At 42.0% G+C, this 23,126-nt stretch overlaps 1 protein-coding gene across 4 annotated transcripts in view; it reads left to right on the top strand.

The window, feature by feature from the left end:
- SLC35F3 (solute carrier family 35 member F3) overlaps positions 1-23,126 on the top strand; it is a 97,255-nt gene that overhangs the window by 47,599 nt on the left and 26,530 nt on the right. Inside the window, exon 1 of one of the 4 annotated variants that reach the window (XM_083433913.1) lies at positions 13,460-14,194. The exons of 2 other annotated variants lie outside the window; for them this stretch is intronic. In XM_083433913.1, coding sequence (XP_083290039.1) covers positions 14,119-14,194 — 76 coding nt within the window. In that variant the 5' untranslated portion in view covers positions 13,460-14,118. Of the gene's footprint in view, positions 1-13,459; positions 14,195-14,590; positions 15,061-23,126 lie in introns of those variants that run through there. One more of the 4 variants, XM_083433914.1, reaches the window with a different exon arrangement.

Raw genomic sequence — 23,126 nt, 5'->3', positions numbered from 1 at the left:
ATCTAGAAGAACTTACTCTAGAGATTCTTTGGATCCAAGCCAGTATATGCTTGCCATACACTGCCATACACTGTCATAGGAGCCATAGGTCATCCATAGGAGTAGTCTCCCCAAAGTTGATGAATGGCATTACCATTCATATGGGGGGGGGGGTGTTCCTTGTCATGTGATTGATTATGCAGGATGGGGTTTACTTGTCCCCTCTCCAAAGAGAAAGAAAAATACAGCATCCTTAATGTAGTCTACACATTAAGAAGTGGCCAGTGGTGACTTAATGGTATTTTAAATCTAGGAACATGCATGCCAGGTAAGTAATATGAGGGTGCCATAGTAAACATGCAGGCAGTATTAGATTAACACATTTGTTCAGTTCCACCAGGATTATAAAGTTAAGAAACCACATAGCAGCCCTGTCAACCAGAAACAAAATTCAAAACTATAGCCGTTTTCCTTGCAAGCACAATCTCCTTCTCCCTCTTAAACTGGTTTCCCTGGCAAGCGGATTGATTTGTTATGTCAGCTTAATGGTTCATTGGTGCTCTCCTTGGTGGCCAAGCTACAGAATGCCTAAAGGAAGTCTCTGCATAATAGGTCTGCATGAAACTTGATCGTGTTTTAATTATTCCCAGTGGTCCTTTAATTGCATAATTTTCAGTACAAGTACCAATTATGATGGTACTTCAGTACTTAAGACTATTGTATTACTTAATGTAGCTGCATTAAGTAGTACAATGTGCATCAGATCCTTCCAGGTTTCACTGGGTACAGATGTGTGGTACCAGCCAGCACCCTTTTTGGATTTCATTTTGCTTTGCTCCTCGTGCCAATCTTTATTTCCCTTTCATGTGTGCTTTTCATTACTTATTGCCTCTTTCACAAATGTATACAAGTGGGTGCTCTTGAAGTGTGATTGTTAAGTGGCTGGGTATTTGGTGCCTACTAAACAAATTGGAAAAAGAAATTAAATTTTATATAGGATGGCTCAGACTCATTGACTGTGATGTTGCATTAGCAGCATTTCTGAATGAATAGAATTTCAGCAAAAATGGAAAAAGCTATGGGACAGTGGCTTGAAAAGAGCCATTTCTCTTCATAGGCATCATAAGAAGGCTTGTCTCTCTTTAACAAAGTGCAGGAAATATTTCTTCATTCTTTCTTTCCATAAATACATTTATATTATTTTTACCAAATCAACATATTCAATAACATACTGAGTTTTGTGTCTGCTAACTAGGAAAAGGACAAGGTGTTTGCAGAGGTAACTGCTCTCTCATTGCTCACCAGCTCAGAGCAGGTAACTGACAATAGTAGTAAGAAGGAGCTGAAGGATCAAGATGGTTTAGATGACTGCTGTCTGTCAGTATATGTGTTCCTTCATAAAGAAGAACCCTAGTACACCAAAACTCATGTAGCCTAACAACTCTAGATACTCTGGCATGCCTCACTCTCTTTCTTTTTATGGAGCAGCAAAGTAAAAAAAGGTAAAGGTAAAGGACCCCTGGACGGTTAAATCAAGTCAAAGGCGACTGTGGGGTTGCGGTGCTCATCTCGCTTTCAGGCCTGCACGGAAACACTGTTTACCTTCTTGCCACAGCAATATCTATTTATCTACTTGCACTGGCATGCTTTCAAACTGCTAGGTAGGCAGGAGCTGGGACAGAGCAACATGAGCTCACTCCATTGCGGGGATTCGAACTGCCGACCTTCCGATCAGCAAGCCCAAGAGGCTCAGTGATTTAGACCACAGGGCCACCCGTGTCCCTACAAGCAGCAAGGTAATATTATGGTAAAGTCAACTATAAGTATATTATGAATGTGCACATGAGTCATGCATGTCACAGACCTATGGCATATTATGATGAGTGGGCAGATCACAAGGAAGCAGATTACAATATGATCTATATCAGATTTTTCTATCTTGATTTAAAAAATATAAAATTAGGAAATCTAAAAATAAATGGCATGGAATCTATTAGTCACATTGTGATGAAATTTTGCTGTTTTGGAGTCAAGTAATAATTGACACCAGAGAAACTAATATATAATTATATTTTATGTTCAGTGAGATTGTCTTGCCTTTGATAATAGTTTGATAATCCTTGGTGACAATGCCACCTTGACTGTTGTTGTTTAGTCGTTTAGTCGTGTCCGACTCTTCGTGACCCCATGGACCAGAGCACGCCAGGCACTCCTATCTTCCACTGCCTCCCGCAGTTTGGTCAGACTCATGTCTGTAGCTTTGAGAACACTGTCTAACCATCTTGTCCTCTGTCGTCCCCTTCTTCTTGTGCTCTCAATCTTTCCCAACATCAGGGTCTTTTCCAGGGAGTCTTCTCTTCTCATGAGGTGGCCAAAGTTCTGGAGCCTCAGCTTCACAATCTGTCCTTCCAGTGAGCACTCAGGGCTGATTTCCTTCAGAATGGATAGGTTTGATCTTCTTGCAGTCCATGGGACTCTCAAGAGTCTCCTCCAGCACCATAATTCAAAAGCATCAATTCTTCGGCGATCAGCCTTCTTTATGGTCCAGCTCTCACTTACATACATCACTACTGGGAAAACCATAGCTTTTACTATACGGACCTTTGTTGGCAAGGTGATGTCTCTGCTTTTTAAGATGTTGTCTAGGTTTGCCATCGCCTTTCTCCCAAGGAGCAGGTGTCTTTTAATTTTGTGACTGCTGTCACCATCTGCAGTGATCATGGAGCCCAAGAAAGTAAAATCTCTCACTTCCTCCATTTCTTCCCCTTCTATTTGCCAGGAGGTGATGGGCCCAGTGGCCATGATCTTCGTTTTTTTTTATGTTGAGCTTCAGGCCATATTTTGCGCTCTCCTCTTTCACCCTCATTAAAAGGTTCTTTAATTCCTCCTCACTTTCTGCCATCAAGGTTGTGTCATCTGCATATCTGAGGTTGTTGATATTTCTTCCGGCAATCTTAATTCCGGCTTGGGATTCATCCAGCCCAGCCTTTCGCATGATGAATTCTGCATATAAGTTAAATAAGCAGGGAGACAATATACAGCCTTGCCGTACTCCTTTCCCAATTTTGAACCAATCAGTTGTTCCATATCCAGTTCTAACTGTAGCTTCTTGTCTCTCATAGAGATTTCTCAGGAGACAGATGAGGTGATCAGGCACTCCCATTTCTTTAAGAACTTGCCATAGTTTGCTGTGGTCGACACAGTCAAAGGCTTTTGCATAGTCAATGAAGCAGAAGTAGATGTCTTTCTGGAACTCTCTAGCTTTCTCCATAATCCAGCACATGTTTGCAATTTGGTCTCTGGTTCCTCTGCCCCTTCGAAATCCAGCTTGCCACCTTGACTGACATGTCTATAAAGCCAATGAAAATTTATATCTGTTTGTGAACACAGGATTTCTCATTTACTAAGGAACGTAGTAGTGCAGTTCTTTTAAATATTGTCTGGAATTACCAAAATCTATCTTTTTAATGTTTTATTGGTAAAAGTTGTGAGTCAGGAGAGTAGCAAAAACTATTTCTGGCAACCAAGAGGCTCTCTTTTTTTCAGATACACTTTGCTATCATAGTGTGTCTTTTTGCAAGCATCAATGCAGCCAATGAGCTCCATCCAGTGGGGCACCATGCTTGGCAACATCATCTACCTTGGTTGATTGCCTTCACACAGCAGTGGTCCGTAACAGGGTGGGCAGAGGCAGTAGTGTCCTCTTGATGACACTATGCTTATTGGGATGGGGCAAGCTAAGGTGGTAGTTGTGAAGCTGGGGGGGGGGGGGTCACATAGGGAGGGATTATCACAGTATCTGAAAACAAAAGGAAACCCAGCCAGATGGGTGGGGTGTAAATAAGAAACTATTTTTATTATTATTATTATTATTATTATTATTATTATTATTATTATTATTATTATCATCATCATCATACTGAAAGCCAAAAGTTAAGCATTCTTTTTGTTCTTCTAGCCCAATATTGTAATTGTATAGTGAATTTACTGTATGATGCATAGTTGCCAGGAATACTGGTTTACCGCTGTTCAGGGAATTCTGCTCTTAAGCACTCTTGCTAAATATTCCAAATTACATCTGCTGCAGAGTACAACTGTGCTGTCTCTTATATAATGAGACACACTATTTAGGTAATAAAAAGAGCTCAGTCACATTTTTAATTAGAGCTGTCAAAAATGCATCTTAACTACATGCCCTTGGCCTTCTCAAAATATGCTGCAGCAATAAAAGTAAATCCGATATAACGAAGGCACTTTTATGAAACCAGGGGCTGGTTCACACAGGTGAGGCAAGAATCCTGTATACATAAGTGGCAGAGCAGTAGGCATGTATGCACCATGCCCCCAACCACACAAAATGTATGACATGGCACATATTTGCATACATCTATATGCATGTAGATTCAGTCCCTTGAGGATGAAAGGATCATGGGAATCAAGCATACACATATTTGCTCCTTAGTTCAGCTTCCATCATATGCACAGGAGGAGCATACATCTACTGGTCTAGTGCACAATTGAGTACAGGCTTTCTACCAATAGCAGAGTGGTGGTGAGGTTGCATGGATGCACTGGCTCAGTTGTGGCACTCCCACCAGCAGTGCACTACTGCTTTCTGTTTCTTAACCTGACCAGGCTTGGTACACTCTGAGTTAATTGGTTTTAATGTACCTAAGCCTTAACGAGGTTAAAGAGCATTGCATTTCAACATAGCATAAAGGTGGGGGGGGGGCGGTGCTGATCCTGTTGAAATGAATAAGATTATGTTCTGCATTATTCCTGACTGATTTCTCCTCTGTGCCCACATTTAACTTGTGCAAGACCTTGTATCTGGCAAGATGCCCCATGGCAATTGCTGCATCCCAAGTTGCCTGAACCCTAGGCATTCTGCTGCACTAATGCAATTTCAAAGCTGGGTAGGTTGTCAAGTGTTAAAGAGCTCGTTCTGCAGCCTCCAATAATAAGTAGAATTAGAGTACCAGCAGCACTTAAGGTCTAAGCTACATGCTGCAAACCTCCCATTAACTGATGCAATGATTTTTATGAGATTAGCACTTGCAGGTGATTCAGGTGTTGCAAACAGTATATATAGGCAGCAGCTTTGTTAACTTCTCTTTAGAAAGACTTTTATAAATGTACACTGTAGTTAGTCAATGGGACTTTATAATTAGGCTACTAGTCAAATAATGGATCCTTTAATTACTCTGAAGTTCATTTTAAGACGATCAGTGAGATTTGTAATGAACTTCTCTGAAGGTCTTCAATACTAGGAAAGTAGTTGCAGAGGGAGCATGGATTAAGGGGCGAATATATGTAATATATAACACTGATCATGTGCTATAATTTTAGAGTTATCACCTGAACATTTTAATATGTTTTTATTTATTAAATTTCTATACTGCCTTTCATCCGATGATATGCCCTCATGTTTAGTGCTTTTACGCTTGCTAATCTGTAGATAGCTTTCTCTTTTTTTTTCATTTGTTTGGTAGTTAAAGCAATGATGTTGCAAAAAAAAAAGTTAAGAATTGCTGATAAGTCATTTTTCTGGAATAACTTGGTTGTGTTTTGCAGTCAAATTAATGTATAACAGGAAGTTAATTGAAGGTGTAGTAATGAAATCAAATGTCTTATGCTAGTATACTTTCCTTCACATTCTGGGTGGAGTTGTTTTGTTACAGGAAAAGTAAGTCTCTGATTAAAGAAGTACCTCTTTCCCCACAATATTCAGTGTAATGTCTGAATCGACATTGCAAGGAACATTGGATCAGTTTACCATAAAAGATGTATCTAATAGCTGATAAAGGATTTGCTGCATGTAGCAGCCTGCAGTCATCTCTTGAATCTACTCATCATAAGTAGCCTTCCCAGGTGGGAATCAATTACCAGCGAATTCAGGTTGTACAATTAAAGCTAATTTGGAATTCTATGATGTATACAAATTCATTGATCAAACAAAATACACAGTTTGGGAATGTATGCACACAGATTTTATAACTACCTTGACATCCAGTTGGGAAGGTATGTGTACATGATTATAATACAAGATGTCCTTAAAGGTACCTGGCTGTCTCTAAAATAGATTTTCAGTTTGTCATGCATTGGACAAAAATCTTATTTGAAAACTAAACGGTAACAACCAGCACAGTCCTGAAATAGGCTATGTTCTGCAGTCTGACTGCATTTCGGTAGTAAAAAATATATTAATTCCGGTCTCCCACTGTGGCTTCTGTGGAATGAGCAGTTGGAAATTAAAAATGACGTCTTGTTCTTTTCTAATCAGGCCAGTCTTCAGAATTTCAATATTAAACTTAGCCATAATGCAATAAAACACTTTCACTAAGGCTTCTCTGCATAAATTTCGTTTCTCAGCAGCTGCTCTTACAAATAATATAGCAGAAACTGTCTCCAAAATAAAAGAGGTGTTCTGGATTTGCACTGTAGGGTTTCCCTAAAGGCTAGAGGTCCAAGGTAAAAAATAATGAAAGCACAGTACTAATGCTTGCCATTCAGCAGAGGGGAAATGAGAACATACCTGAAACTGCTTTCATGGTTGTTTTTAATATGATGTGGCCATCCTTGATTTGTCAAGGCTTTAAATTGTAGAGAAAGTATGGGCTGTTACACTGAATCTTAGCAACCTTTGCAACAGGAGTACAGTACTTAGTTCTTCAGGTCGTTGTGTTTTGTTTGTGGACACCTATATACCTGGTTTGTTTTATTTATTTATTTTATAGCCCACCCTCCAAAAAGTTCCCAGAATGGCTTACTCAGTAAGTTAAATTACAGACCCTCCATGTATATCTATATTCCAGGGACAGTTCCGAATTTACAGAAGCTCTCCCGGTTTCTAATTTGATCGTGGAATGTCCCACTTTTCCTTAGGACGTCTCTATTTTCATCAGAGAAATGTTGGAGGTTATGGAATTATGTGATCTCCAAGCCAAGGAGATAAGTATATAGCCTTTAGAAGACACCTGAAGGTAGCCCTGTATAGGGAAGTTTAAAATAAAAAAGGTTAAAGTTTTATTATGTTTTTATATATGGTGGAAGCCACCCACAGTGGCTGGGGCAACCCAGTCAGGTGGGTGGGGTATAAATAATAAAATTATTGCCATTATTATTATTATTATTATTATTATTGAATAGGATGTCCCTATTTTCATCAGAGAAAGTTGGAGGGTATGAAATTAGGATAAAGCTAATGAAACGAAAACATGAAAACATTTAAATATAAAAGAGAAGCATGAAAAGAGTAAGTGGAATTTTTTTAAAAAAAACTAAGCAGCATAGAGAGGATTTTAAAGGCTGGGAAAATAAAAAGGTCATCCAACTTTCATTAAGGTGAACCTCCCCAGGGAGAGGGCTCCACAGTCAGGGTGCCACCACTGAGTGGGCCCTTTCCCCTGTAGATAGCTGCCATAATGGGAGTACCCAAAGAAGGGCCTTGGTGTTATAGGTAGACACATATGGAGGCAGCAGCGTAGCATCAGTTGTTGGTGCCCGGGGTGTGCGTGTGTACCTGGTGGGGGAGGCAGCATCCCAACCCTCACTGGCAGAGTGACCCCACCCCCACTGGAGCAAAGCAGGGCGACACAACAGTGAGCCAAGCGGGCCAACGCAGCCCTTGGCGGGTGGAAAGGAGCACTATGCTGCACTGGGGACCCCTATGTGGGGGTGCCTGGTTCACACGCCCACAAAAAATTGTGCCAGGGGCCACAGCCTCCTAGCACCTGCCCGCACGATGCCCCTGTGTGGAAGCAAGTGGTCTTTGAGGTTCTATGTCCCAAGCAGTGAAGGGCTTTAAAGGTCAAAACTAGCATTGGAACTGAGCCTGGAAATGAACTGATGGCCAGTGCAGCTGAAAAAGTGTAGGTGTTATCATGTAGTCCCGGGTCCAGTGAGAGGTGTGGCCTGTAGAAGGGACATGGCTCAGGCAGAGTCCTGAGAGCAAGACAGAGATCCCTGGAGGACTACATTCTGACTGAGGTTCCGTACACCAAGCTGAAAATGTCAACAGGCTAAATTTTTAAAGCAACAACTATTTAGACCTTTTTTTCAATCCTCTGCATGCAAATGAGTAAGATTTTCTCAGAGATAAATCAGCCAAATAATCTGAGGAGAAGAACAGAGAGAGATAGTTTCATATGGGAATTTCAAACTCTAAACCTGTGCAAAATACCAAAATTTAGAGCAGCAGTCCTGTTCTGCTGCATTTAACTCGTCTAACTTCTGAGAAAAGGTGTATTAAGTAGTAAATACCTAGCTAAAGTAGAACTTTTAAGATGTTGAAGAACAAGAAAGTTCAAGGATAGTAAAATAAGACCTTCATCAGGAAGACAGTTCATAATGTGGTATGTGAGCTTCTGAGTGACATGGAATGCTTTCCTCAGGCTCAGTGCAGTTAAAAAAAAGTGGGGTTATACATATAGCTGATACGCAGTTCTGTCTGCAGCCCATTTCAGTTATCAATACCAGTATTAAAAGTTCAAGCTATACCTGGTTTTTAAAAAAATAAAGATTGCTATACAGCTTTTTATGTGTAGTCAGAACAATTTCCCAGAGCTATCTGCATAAGACATTAATAGATAACAATATCTTATGCAAATTTATAGTATCTTATGCAAATTTATAATAAAATGACAAAGCAGTACAAGATTCATTCACTTTTCTTATTATACTGAGACCTGCTGGGCCAGAGTCCTTTGTGGGCAACCACAAATAACAGTTGGCTTCCAAATCAGCTCATGAGGAAAGGCCATAGGGCATCTGCTTTGCAGAAGGTCCCTAGTTTAATCCCCAGCTTCTCCAGGTAGAGTTGGCAATGTCCCCCATCTGGAACCCTGGAGAGCTGCTGCCACTCAGTGTGGACAATATACAGCAAGATGGGCCAAAGCAGCTTCCTATGTTGTGAGTTGCATTTGCACATGACATATAGTTGTAGAACTGACAAAAATATGGAATGAATACTAAACTGGTGTGGATTGCTTCCTAGCTCTTGCTAGTTTTATATATCCAAAATATGTATTTGAATCCACAAAGCAACTTCCTGGTCACAGATGGCTTAGCAAAAACTATTGTGCATTTATTATTATTATTTAATTAAATTTATATACCGCCCTAAACTCCAGAGGTCTCAGGGTGGTTCACAGAACAAGTTCAACATAAAACACCACAATATATATAATAAAAATAAATATATAATATATAATAAAAATAAAAATTAGACTTGTCTAAGTAATAATTAATTTCAGTTGAGTCTGATGGTAAGAAGCTACTAGCTGTTTAGTATTTAGTGAAAACCCAGGTTTTGACAGCAAAACGTTGTACTATGAAGTATTGTAAATGTTGCAGGACTTATTGCCTGTATATCCAGCCTTCATTTTACGGATATTATAACCCATCTCCAGTCCTTTTGAATATTTGGCTAATGGTATGGAAACCTCATCCATTCTGTCAATGCTGGGAACAGTGTAATTTACCATATGCTTAGCACCTAAGGGCAGCTTCCATGCTGGAAAAAAAGCTAAGCTGAAATTTCAGATGAATGCAGTATTCAGGTTTATTATTGTTGAATCTAGAATGCCTGATTCTGCTGATGTCTAACATGATCATTCACTGAGCACAACTGAGTCTGGTCCTTAAACAATACATGCATTATGTTGACTGCCTTGCTGATGCAAGTTTTTAAGGAGGTCATGCATAAATCTTTAAGTTAGTATTTTAAAACTCTGTGTTGTTAAGCTTCTCTGCCAGCATTCAAGCAGCACTAAGGCAGCTGTTAATACGTTACAATGCTTCTTACTGAGTCATGCGCCAAGCAGGCAAAGCAACAATCATGCTGTCTGTGTGATTCATATTTCCCCACAGTTTTTATGCCATCATTCTGGTATATAAAGCAGGTTTTCAGAGTGACAAGATTTTGATAGTTCAAATGTATTTTTATATTCCAGTGCATAAAGAGAAAGGAGATTGAGGAGAAGCACAGGAAGGTGGCATTAAATGGAGCAATGGGTTGGAGAAGGAGTGGGAGGTGGATGCTTGAAGAAGACAGGACTCCTAGTAGCAGGATGGAGAGAAAATATAAACTTAGAGATGGCCAGGGAAATGGGCTAGCTGTTGGAGCCTGGTGGTCGATTTGGTCTTTGCATTCTGCTGCAACTTCTGCATGTCTAAAACCACCATTATGTTCCCAAGTGTGAAACACATTTTCCTATACATCTGGAATATTGTTTCCTTCTCCTCCCATGTGTACGGCTTACTGCGGGAACAAGGATATACAACCAATCAGTGACTGACGATGCCAGCTTTATAATATAACAGGCAAAATGTGAACCTTTTGTTACTGATCAGGCCATCTTGTGTGACCAGGGCAGGCCCTATGATTAGGCAGAGTGAGGCAGCCACCTCAGGTGGTAGATGCTTAGGAACAGCCCCTGGTTATGTCTCCTGAGCCCCTGGTAATTCCGTTCTGTTGCCAGATGGCCTCCTAGCTTAGCATGCTGCATCAGGTGGGCTGAGGGATGCTATCCCATCCCATAATCAGTGTTGGCATTAGATTCAATTGCCAGTCTGGTAAGATTCTGAATTAGGAGAGAGTGTCCTCTTGTCCTTCACCTGAGACAAAATGTCTTGGGATGGTCCTGTGTGTGGCTGGCTAATATTTCAACTGTGTATCCATCATACTGAATGTTAGTCTTGTATACAGAAGAATGTTTGTGTAACAAATATGATAATTGGAATATGAAAAGATCTTAAGGTTGTTGTTATTATTTAGAAATGATAGCACTGTGTTCATTCAATGTGAGTTGTTAAAAGCTTTCTCAGGATCCCTTTTGTCAGGACTTGCGTTATAATATACTGTAGAAGAATTGCTGTATTGATGTTGAATAGTAGCTGCGCTTCACTTATTGACTGGCACATGCTTTCTCCATTGCATACTTTGATACAGAAAATAATACAATTTCATTATCCTTTCCCAAAAAATGAATGATTATTCCTATCATCTGTCTGTCTGTCTGTTTGTCTATCCATCCACCCACCCACCCACCTCAGTATTTTTTCACTTAAATAATGCAGCATACCCTTTCTTGATGACAGTGATGCTTGCATGCAATATATCCTGGTATATAATGCAATTCTGAAGAACTAATGATTCAGTACTTGCCATAGTCAAAAAGTAAAATTGAAGTGACTGCTAGAGTTAGAGAGGTTGTGAGACTGCAGAAATCATGAATCACTGTGATACTACAACATTATTTGGGAAGAATAAGGATATGTATGGACAGGACTTGGAGAAAAATCTCTTTACTTTCTTATGTCCAGTCATTTTTTAAATAAGACCAGTGTCAAGAACGCAAATCAACATGCCTGATCCTTTTAACTGGAGATGCCACTGGTAAAATATAAGACCTTTTGTAGTTTGTGTGCTAACCCTTCCTTTGTCTCCTTCCTTTTATAAATTAATATACAACACAGGGACAGCACTAGTTAGCTGAATGAATATTTGAAATCATAATACAGTGGTCTCACAATCAGAAGAGGAGTTAAATAAAAAGTACACTCATTTTTAAAAGAAAGAAAGATTATGACCATAAGATAATTATCAAATATGTTGGCAACCAACTGTCTCAGAAGACAGTGGAGAAGTGTGTGATATCAATATTTTATGTATGATGATCTTATTTAGAAAATGGTGACTACTTCCTGAGTAGTTTACTATTTTTGCAAGCAGTTTCCTACTGTTATGTCTACATTGGCGAACAGCCTGAGCCACAGTCCCATTAAAGTGATTTAACTTAGTTTAAGATCATTGTTAATTACTTCAGTGCATCTTGTTCTTCAAAGATGGGGAAGTGAGTTATGTGCTGCACAATCCCAAGACCCCAAGCAGCTCCCTGTAAAGCAATGGAAGACAAGCAGAGCCACTAAGGTGGCTTACTGGCTAGCACAGGGAATAGGGCTGGTTTTGCAAAGGGGGGATCCAGAAATTCTGCACAGCGTACATTTATCTCACCATACGCATCTCTGCCCTGTGATCAGTGACTAGTCCTATCATTACAACTAACTTCAAAAAAATTAATCTGATGTGTCAAGAATTATGAAGTACAGATAAAAATTGGCAATGGTGATAAGTAAGTTGCTGATATTAGACACTCACTCCTTATAATATGGTCTAAACTACTAGTGGAATAGGTGGCAACAGGTGGCTTGGATGCTGGTGCTCACATTCCATAGAGTGCCCTTGTTCCTTTGCACATTGTATTGAGACATATATGTGGAAGGTGATTAAATAAGAAGAATAGTTTAAGCATGCTGCTGCTGCTGCTGCTGCTGCTACCTCAGTACCAGGTATGATGTGTTAGGAAATCTTGATCTTTGCAGTACCAGTAGGAAAAATAGTCCTCCCTGAAAGATCTCCAGGAAAGGATTTTGAACCTTACATACTCCATGAATATCTGTAAATGGATCTATGCCACTATTCTTGCTCTACAGTGTGAACACATTGGCTTTAAAATTTAGTTGCTGCAAATATAAAGGAGTGAGCTCCTCACATACCAGCATTTCATTTGCTGGCCACAACCTTTCTGACATGCTGCTGGCTGTGGCTTTACTTCATTTTCTTGCATTTGTTTACTTAAGTTTTTCAGCTGCTATTTGGAAACTCCAACCACAAGGGGGACAGACAAGTGTCTGAAGTAGGAACAGCAGCACAGAGGAATGCAACCAGCAGGCGCCTTGTTAATTGGAGCCCAGTGGAAAAAACTGTTCCTGGATTTTATGTAAAAACAACAACACGGATCCCCCCACCCCACAAAAACAAAAAAAATCCTATGGTATCATTGAAACTGTTAGGTTTGAAGAACAGAGCAATGCTGTAGTTTCTGCTTTCTATTTTGTAATTATATATATTTAAAAAGACTGGATTGCAAAAATAAAAATTCCCAATAAGAAAAGATATACAATTTCAAATAAATTTCAGATTTCTGCTAAGAAATCTTTTTTTCCTCCCAGTGGGCTGTTGATCATGTGGAGTCAGGGATCCCACACAGTTCATTCTTCTCACATGATGCTAGTACTGTATACATAGAGGCACACTGAAGCTGTGGGGAAATCTCACAATGGGGATCATATGCCCATCTTGCAATAGGTGTGCATGAAAACAAGGCGCGAGTAGTACTGTGTGCTTGTAAATACATGGAAGAAGCAGTATTTATGGGAAACCTTTTTTTGCAAGCATAATTGCTTCAGAGTTGGATCTAAGTACAGTAAGCGTGTTGGCTCCACTAAAGTGTTAATTAAACAGCTAGTTACAGAAAAACTGCCTTTATGAACATATTGAATTGCTTAAAGATGATTTCATTTTGGAATGAGAGTGGTCCACTTAGAAACTGGTTCTGCAAATACAGTAAAAGGTTCCATTTTTATTGCATTCAGAGATAAGGCCACACACTTAAGCAGCTACCAAATATCTCAGCGATGACTACGCCTACCATACATACGTGAATTGGAAGAACACCAACTATGTACCTTGGATAGTGTTACATCGAGGCATTCTAATGGATTGCAAAGGATCCCTGCCCTCGTGGAACTCAGCTTCTCAGACGAACCTTACAGTTTCTGGATCAGCCTGATAGCAAGGGCTAACCTACTGCAGAGATTAACTGAGCAACGAGCTTCACGAGTTAACAGGCGAGACAAACTCTAAGCCTCGCAGCTGCCTCTGAGGACTCGTCCTTTTCTGTTGGGCCTGGAAGGAACTCGTCGGTCTTTCTGGGCACTTGCGGGAATACCCAGCCAAGGCTAAACTGCGGCTGTTAACGGGGACAGCCTTTCCCTGAGCGTGTGGAAGAGCCCGACGCTCCAGCCCCGCCGCCGGTGGAGGGAGGGTGGGCGGAGGGGATGGCTGGGCTGGTGACGTTTTGTTTGCTGCAAGTAAAAGAGAGCGTGCTGGCGAGGAGGCGGCGAGAAGCTGCTGCAGTAGCAGCAGAAGGTACGCGAGGCCGGGCGAGTGAGGCAGGCAGGCAGGCTGCCGCCGAGGCGGGCTGATAGCGGGCCGGGGAGCCGAGCGCTCAGCTCCAGCCGGCGTCAGGATGTAGGCGCTCGGCTGACGGGCTCTTACTGGCGGAAGGGCTCATCATGAAGAAACACTCGGCCAGGGTCGCCCCTCTCAGCGCCTGCAACAGCCCCGTGCTGACTCTCACCAAAGTGGAAGGTAATTTCGGCGCGCCAGCCTCTGCACCAAAACTAGTGCTTCGAGCGAGACGAGCCTTGGGAACGCGGCATTCCCGCCGGCAGGAAAGCTCCCGCCGGCGCCGGGCCGCGCCGAGCTCCTTCGGGGGAGGGTTGCGCTGGGAAGCGGAACACCTGCTCTGCGGCGGCTGGACGGCGGCGGGCGTGGCGGGGCTGTGAGGGGACGCGGGGCTGAGCGGCGGGCTGCTTCGCCTGCTGCAGTCTCCGCCGCTGTGCCGGCGAAGGGCGCGGGAGAGGGAGGAGGGGGCGCTGGACTCCCTCAGAAGGGAGCTTTCGCCAATGCGGGCTTTGGGGATGCCCTTCTCCTCTTCTCTCCCTCCCTTCGCCTCTCTCTCGGGAGGAAAGTGAGCGGAGCGGGAGCCCCCTCGTCGCAATAAGTTCTCTCGTCAGGTACGAGGCGTTTCCTCCGGACGGGAAGGAGCCGGGGGCGCCTGAGGAAACTTGGTGCATTGGCAGGGGCGCAGCCCACGTCGCCCGGCGTCACCAGTGGGAGATGGAGCATCATAGCGCTCCGCTTCGGGGTTTGGGTGGAGAGAAGATGTGAGGTAATTTTGGCGGGCATCCATTCCGAGGAAGAAACTCCGCGTCCTTCTGTTGCGTTTTGTCGCCAGCCAAAGATGCTGCCCTCAGGCTGCTGCGCCTCCGTTTAAGATCTGTCTCCTCGGATGTCCTGGTCCTTTTGGGGAGAGGGGAGAGCTTTCTGGAAACGCTTCCGGGCGGAGGATGGGGGTCTGGATATAGGCGAAGCGCAAACTCTGCCCGCAATTTTATGAGAAGGCGTCGGGTCGCCTGGGCTCACCGAAGTCTGTGAAGCAGCTGTGATGCCAGGTAAAAAGGACCCGTTCGAGCCAGGCAGATGGATAGTGCCAGTCGCTGGCGGGGGAGCCTTGCCGTATTTCAAGTTGGGCTGCAGCAGTTGCGAGAGATGCTCTGCTGCGCTGAGGCAACCGCACGGCTGAACTTGGAAGTTGGCTTTCAGAGGCTGGCCAGCCTGTGCCGTGGATACAGGGCGCTGGGAGAAGAGGGGCGTCGCGAGAGCAGCCCGTGAAAAGCCCGGGCGGGGAGGAGGGGATGCTCCCAAGCCTCGGGCGGGAGGAAGAAGCTGAAGGGCGCCTGTGAAGGAGGAGGAGGAGGGGGGGAAGGGGTGCATGGGTGAATCAGGGATGGCGAAGGGCAAGAGAAAGATGGACATTATGAAAGGCGAGGAAGAAGATAGAGGTGCCAAGGGGGAAAGTTAACTGTTGCAACTGTGGTGGAAAGTGCTGATTCTGCCGCTAGAAGCATAGGGTGGGGTGAGGTTTGAATTGAATGTTATTATTACAGTCACAGACCAGTTCTGGCTCACTTACAATATCAGGAAGATCATAAAACACAACAGGAATACATTGAACTGCAATTGGGTACGACGGGGTGAGGTTTGTCCTTTTTACTTTATGGCTAGACAGGAGCCAACTCCTATGGGCCGAGGTCCCTTCTCCCACCCTGCCCCCCCAATAAAATATTTGAGGGCATCGGGGTTGCCCCTCAAGTTGATGAGCATTGCCATTCAAATGGTGCGTGTGCACTGCATCATGTGATCAATTGTGTGTGCGCAGCTGGCACCCCTGTGGCTGAAGGAGCACTTCAAGAAATCTTGTTTACTGTGTTTTTGTTTTTGTTTACTCATTGTTGTTACCTGGCTTTTAACTGCTTTGACTGTTTTGTATTTTTTTCCATGTTCTAAATTGCTTAGAGTCTTCATTTTTCTTTGGTATAAAGCGATGAATAATTGAAACTAGTAATAGTAGACTTTAAGAGTAAGGAAATCAGAAAAAGAGAATGGGTCAGATTATAATGTTGGCGGAGGTGGGGACATGGCTCAGGAGAGGGTAAGAAAAGGTTTGAGCCTTGCAACCCTAACTCTACATGTCTTGAGTCAGAAGTAAGTTTTATTTATTTCACTGTGACTTACTCCTAGCGTGAAAAAGTACATAGGGCTGTGAATGTAATTTGAGTTGCAAGGGACTTGATGGACCCTTTGGTCTGACTCACTCCATTGTCTTTAAACAACAACAACAAAAAACCTCATGTAACTACAATATTCCCCTCCCCAGTGTCTTTCCCATCATTTCCTGAAAATCTCTGAAGAGTATTTTGCAGCCTTTCTATACAAGTTATTTATTGATGAAGTGCTTTTGTAGTGAAGAAATGGTTGGTAAAAGAGACGATGACGAAGTGAGAGAATTCAAGAAAGGATAACTTCTTGAAGGAAAAAACTGGAATGTACAGAAACAAGGACAGAGGTAGCTTATATGTAGGTCTTGTACTGCACGGCTAGAGGATGGAATAGAAACCATGATAATTTATCTTTGAGTGTTTAAAGGAGGAAAACTAGATTAGCACGTAGAAAGTAAGTCATTGCTGAAAACAGATAAGGAACATTTGTTAACATTTGTCTATTCAGAAGCAAGTCCTATTGAGTTCAACAGGGATTATTCCCAGATGCAATCCTATAAATATACCTGGGAATAATTCCCATTGTATTCAGTGGAGATTATTATTTCTGAGTAGACAGGTACAGGACTGTGTTGTAAGAGAGAGAATTTTTAAGCTTCCCTGGGCTGGAAACAAGTGCTCTTTTTTGTCTCATCACAATACTAAGAACTCTTCCATGGCCATAGAGATTAAAGGTAAGAAAAATGGGAAGAGTCGTATTGTCACTTTTTGAATGGTCAGCTTCATAGTTATGTCAGAGTGTTGTGGTTTTTCTCTGTGTTCTGCAACTTAAATTGTATTCACATGGCTTTTGTGTGTGTCGGCATTGGTTAGTGGCTAACTTTCCAATACCAAACATAGGAAGAGTTCTGCTAGATCAAATCAAAGGCCTGTGTAGTCCAACATGCCAGCCAGATACCAATGAAAAGGCCAAAAGCAGGACAATAACACTCTCTTGCTTGTGGTCCCCAGCAACTGGTATTCAGAGATGTACTACGTCTGATACAGAAGTTAATATAGACATCCATGAATTTGTCTAATAGTGTTTCAACATCCTCCAGGCACTGAACTGAGCTAGTAAGAACCTGACGTCTTTAGCTGCTGTAAGTCCAAATCCTGCTGCCATTGTAATCATGGGTAAAACTGTAATCATGGGTAAGCTGCCCACCCCCCAGGTTCCAAAGCTAAAAAATAGAAACTCAGTAATGAATAACTTCAGGATCTGTGGAATTTAGGCACATTTAATTACTTCAGGCATTTATATACTGCTTAATGTGCAGGATTTAAAAGCCTTTTGACAATTTCTTCTATCAACCATGTATGTGCTACTCTTGTTACAGTATACAAAATTTTATCAACAGTATATTTTTCTTCCTGGAAAATATGAGTGAAGAGGTTGCTTGAGGGATGATTTGCTTCAAGAGGGAAGAAAGTTCATGTAAAGGTAAAGGGACCCCTGACCTTAGGTCCAGGCGCAAACAACTCGGGGGTTGCAGTGCTCATCTCGCTTTATTGGCCATGGGAGCCGGCGTACAGCTTCCAGGTCATGTGGCCAGCATGACTAAGCCGCCATTTACCTTCCCGCTGGAGTGGTACCTATTTATCTACTTGCACTTTGACATGCTTTCTAACTGCTAGGTGGGCAGGAGCTGGGACCGAACAACAAGAGCTCACCCCGTCACAGGGATTTGAACTGCTGACCTTCCAGTTGGCAAGCCCTAGGCTCTGTGGTTTAGACCACAGCGCCACCCATGTCAAATATGAGTGAAGAGGTTGCTTGAGGGATGATTTGCTTCAAGAGGGAAGAAGGTTCATGTACTCTGTCCTATTTCACCTCAGCAAAAGCATGAAGCTATTATGGTGCTAGTTTTTCTCACTAGAATGGTGCTAGAATGGAAATGCTTAGGATTCTGCAGTAGGAACTTAGCAGGAAGTCAGCAGCTGCTTCACTGGTTGCCCCTCCCATGGCCATTGTAAGATTGATCCAGTTCTAGACAGAGGTACTGGATCCTGAGTGGATGTGGCACCTACCAGATGGAGTGCCTGGAGGAATCTTTCATTGATATGCATGCCCTTAATGCCTTCAAGCATTTCCCTCTCTTTGCTTGTACAGTACCTTCTTTGTCCCCAAAGGGAGATGAGAACGTCCTGCTCTTTCCAGTACACAACTGCCATTTCAAATTATTCCTCAATACCCACTGAGCCTGTAAAACCACCACTTCACATACCTGTGCATTATTCTTCAAGGCAGCAAATGTAGTCTTTTTGTGTGTGTGTCTACCTCTGTAGCACTATATATATATATATATATATATATATATATATATATCACTATATACACACACACACACACACACAAACACTGAGGTTGCTTCAAAATTTAGGCTTGGTGTCCCTTCATGTATATTTATGGGAAGGGGGATGAAACAACTGTCTAAAAGCTTTGTGCTCTCTTACATTTTCCTGCTCATTTTTTTCAGATTTCTACTTACTCCACAATGAATATTTGCCCCTAGATCACAGTAGGCAGAATTTCTAAAGCTCCTCAGTCTTTAGTGATTTCTTCCAATGGCCATCAATATTTCTGTCTTGGTGGAAACATTTTCATCATTAGTTTGTCCACCACATAAATTATATCCATTTTTTCCAGGTATATCCTAAAACACGCCCAATGTCTTCTGTGGTGCTTGCACATTGCAGTAGCTGTGGGCAAACTGTCCTTCAGAGAAACTCCCCACCATATTCTAATTGAGAAACCCTGGGGTTTCCCATAACACAGGCTGGAAATCATTTTTGTACAGCATAATGTCATGCATGTCTACTTGGAAGTAAGCCCCATTGAGTTAAATGGCGCTTACTCCCAAATAATTGTGCATAGATAGAATTGCAGTCTCAGGTGCAGTCACTAGAAAAAGGTGAGTAACATACAACCTGCAATTCATATTGTCTCCCTTACTATCACAACTCAATTTCCGGCTGCTATGTTTGCCAAAAATAATGCTCCTCTTGTAGGATTTCTGTACATTGATTTGAAATACCTTTATTTATTTAGCTTGGGATATTTTTCTTAAAGTAGTTTACAAAGATTAAAAACAGCACCAGCAAACAACAGAACTGATTTAAAAGAGGTTTCAAGTTCTTGGTGAAGAATTGCTGTCCTTCAGCACCTGCCATCATACAGTAGCATTAAAATGTGGATCTTTTGGCATATGAAGACATCCAAACTTTAATTTTAAAAAATTATTTATTATTAAGGAGGTTTGCCCTCCTCGATTTATCAAAAAGCCATTCCTTTTCTATCATTCTTCTTATCAGTGACAAGTCCTGGGGAACGTGGCTTGAAATAAATTATCAATCTTCCTTTTGCTTGGGATATTGCTTCTTTAAGGATTTTCTAAATGTTAAAAAAAAAGTTTAAATGAACTTTGTTTATTTTATTTATTTATTAAATTTATAGACCATCTCTTTATCTTCCAAGGAGCCCAAGGTGGCATGCATGGTTCTCTCCCCCACCCCCACCCCCCATTTCATCCTCTCATCAGCCCTGTGAGGCAGGTTAGGCTAAGAGATGGTGACTGCCCCAAGGTCACCCAGTGAGCTTCATGCCTGAGTGGGGATTTGAACCCTAGTCTCCTGGGTCATAGTCCAACACCTAATCATTACTCCACACTGGCTCTCACACTTCTAGTACTGAACAATTGCCCTCTACGTCTCTATGGCTCATCTGGTACCTTGAAGTATTAATGAAGTCTAGCTATAGGAACTTTAGTTGGGAGATTCTCTTTATCTGACGTCTTTGGTTGGGTGGCATCCATCTGCTTGGGAGATAATGGAGGAAGGTGAAGTCAAATTCTTAGTAGGTTACAGCGCTTGCTGTGACTATAGAGACTAATATGGGAGAGACATGTTTTGTCACAGCTGGGGCAGATGAAGGCATCTGGTTGTGCTGCTGCAGATGCACAATGGCATTTCTTCTGTCTGCACTCCTTCCAGTGGTCATTACCTGACATTAGATTAGATATTAGATATTTAGCTCCTGGGAAATTTTACTTTACTACCCATCTGACTATGGGAATCAGGTCAGCATTGACTCATTGGTTTGTGAGATTACTCACCGCTCTCAAGTGTTGCTGTGTTTAAAATGTCACTGATAGAGAATAACAAAGAGAAAACAAAGTGTAGAAGTTTACTACCTGCTCTTGGTTCTGCCTGTTGTTAGTTGGGGTTATCTGTATGAATAATTAAGTGCCTGTAAATCAGTGCTTCGCACTGTTATGAATATTTGAGGGGGCCCTTGTTTGCTGCATGCTAACGGGCACAGGCAGAGAGGCCAGTTTTAGGGCTTCAGCTTTGAATGACATAGGATGTGGGGGAGGTCCTTGGAGTCTGTTAGCAGAGAGAAGGAGAAGGAGGGACAGAACTCCAACTGAACTGGGGATGACAGGCTGGAACAAAGAGACACAGAATATGGCTTTTTGCTGTCCTTGGAATCTGATGCTGCCCTTATGGGGAAAGCCAGACCCTCATAGGATGTGAATGTTCTGCACTCCCTCCATCTAGATGCAGGTTGTACATATGTGTAAATAAAACCATATATCATAAAAACACCATCGTCTCTGCTGTGCCCTATTTTCCCAAAAGGGAACACAGACTCTGGAAAGTGTGCCTGCAACTCATGGAATCTCTCACCGCTCATGGAGATTAGGGTGACATGTAGTAATACTTTAAATATTTCTACCTTTGGGGTGGGGGCAATATGTAGCAGCTCTTCCTCACATGGCACATGGTTTGGTTGTGCTCCTACTATCTCTTTGTGCCTAAAATACAGCTAGACTTTCTATGAGATTCACTTTTTCACATTGGGCTTGATTCTTGTTAAGAACTTGATGACTGTAAAACAGCCTGAGTTTACTGATGCTTGGGGTTCTGTATGTAAGCCCATAATGGTCAGATGCTGCATTGGAAGGGAGAAAAGGACTGTTATAAATTAACTCTGTGTCTTTTGACATCATCAACTTAGTTTCTGTGGGACTAGCAGTGAGTTACGTGTGAATGCATGTAAGACACCTCAACACCTTTTAAAAAAACTGTTTCAAGAAAGGAGATTTTTAGAGTGGGTAAAATATGGGGAGAGGGGTAATATGGTTCCCCGCCATCATCATTTTCCAACTCTAAGCCACTTACCCTTCCACAGGGTTCGAGTAGCGTGCCTAGCTTTGCATTTTGCATTACTATACCATTATCAGCAGTGTATTGTAAAATAAATTGCAGTGAGACTTACAATGCTTAGGAAAGCACCTTTGCCGAAAGTTGTTGCTTATTCATAAATCCAGAACTCTGTACTTCTTTCCCTTAAACAGATACTTTTAAGGTCTTGAAATTGGGTTCTGTGTCAGGATTCACTGGGGAATTGCACCCTGACTGTTAACAGGGTCAGAAGCCAAAGTTAGAAAGGAACCAGCCATCAGCTAGGTGGAGGCCAAAGGCAAGCAGCCAAGACTGGCAAAGGTTAGGTTACAGAGACAGCAGCTAACAAGCAGGTGTGCCAGAGCAAGCAGAGTAGTAAAAAGAAGGCAGGTGGCCAAGTTGCAAAGACAGAATATAGAAAAGGGTGCTGAGCAGGCGCTTAGTCTGGCACATTGTTCTCACTAGGAACCAAGATGCTCAAAGATCAAGCTGAGGTTTTATACATTGGTTGCCTGGGTCTCCTGATAAGGTGCTGAGTCAACTGCTAGGGCTTGTAATGCTATCCAGGTGTCACCTTTAAACAACACAGGTCAGCCTGCACTCTTTTCAGCAGACATACTGTCTTGGTGAGACAGGCAACAAGACACTAGAGCCTCACTGCTCAGTCACCTGGCTTGAGAGACTCGGCATCCTTACACTGTGTGAAATAAGAAAACTAACTGTTGTCCCCTGAGGCTTAACATCAGTGAGTGTTCACACATAAGAGAGAGTGTGTGTAAACTTTGGTAACACATATAACTTCCACAAGCAGTTGAAACATATTAAATGAAAAAGAAATTAGTTCTGTTTTTCCTTCCTGACACACAGTCTCTTATTATTTTTGTTGTTGTGCATTTGAGCTTCGTGCCAAATATATCCCTTTATCATCATCCAAGTTTCATTATTAGTTCAGTTTTATAGCTGTTTTTCATCCTCATCCTGAAGCTCCCAATTCACTGTGCATCTTTATTTCATCAGTCTTTCCACAAAGATTCCCATTTTATTTCCCAATAGCATATTGACAAAGCCTTATTTTATTATTCTGAGATATCTACCCGAGTACTTCTCACCCTCTGTATCGTCTACAACTGTAAACTTTTTGTATTTTCCCCCAATCTAAAATGAGGGCAATAGGTCCCAGATTTTGTTTATCTCAGCCATAAAAACAAGAGGCTCTACTCTTTGTCTCCAGTGTTCTTTATTCTAAGCTGGAGAGCATTAGTGATATTTAAATCAACTTTGCTTCTTCATAAACACACAGCAGCTATTTAATTAATCCTGGATAATAAGTGCAGATTTATACAATCTCCCATGGGGCTGATCAAGTAACCACTGTTTGATTTATCAAGAGCTAGTACTTCAAACACTGCTTACAAATGAAACTCGGAACAAGAGAACAACTCAATTAAATTTTTGTGTTGTACATGTTACACACATACATATTGTAACCAATGACTCTTTCTTTCTGGGAAACCTGTAAAGAGAATGAGAAGTGGCTGGTGTATACAAACCGTTTTTGTCTGCTGTTTCTTTGTTCCAAATAGACCTTCCTAAGCTGCCCTTCGAAATTAGTTGCATCAATCCAACTAATGTTTTTCATTAAATTAGGTAGAGAATCTATTACTGGCCATCAGTATGTATCTTGCTGAGTTTGTACTAATTAGGGTTGCCATGTGTTCTTTTTTTCCAGGACA

The sequence above is a fragment of the Podarcis tiliguerta genome (genome assembly GCF_965153285.1).
Source record: "Podarcis tiliguerta genome assembly, chromosome: 3".
Taxonomy (NCBI): Eukaryota; Metazoa; Chordata; class Lepidosauria; order Squamata; family Lacertidae; genus Podarcis; species Podarcis tiliguerta.
Note: the sequence above shows the minus strand (reverse complement) of the source record. Positions and strands in the feature narration are given on the sequence as shown.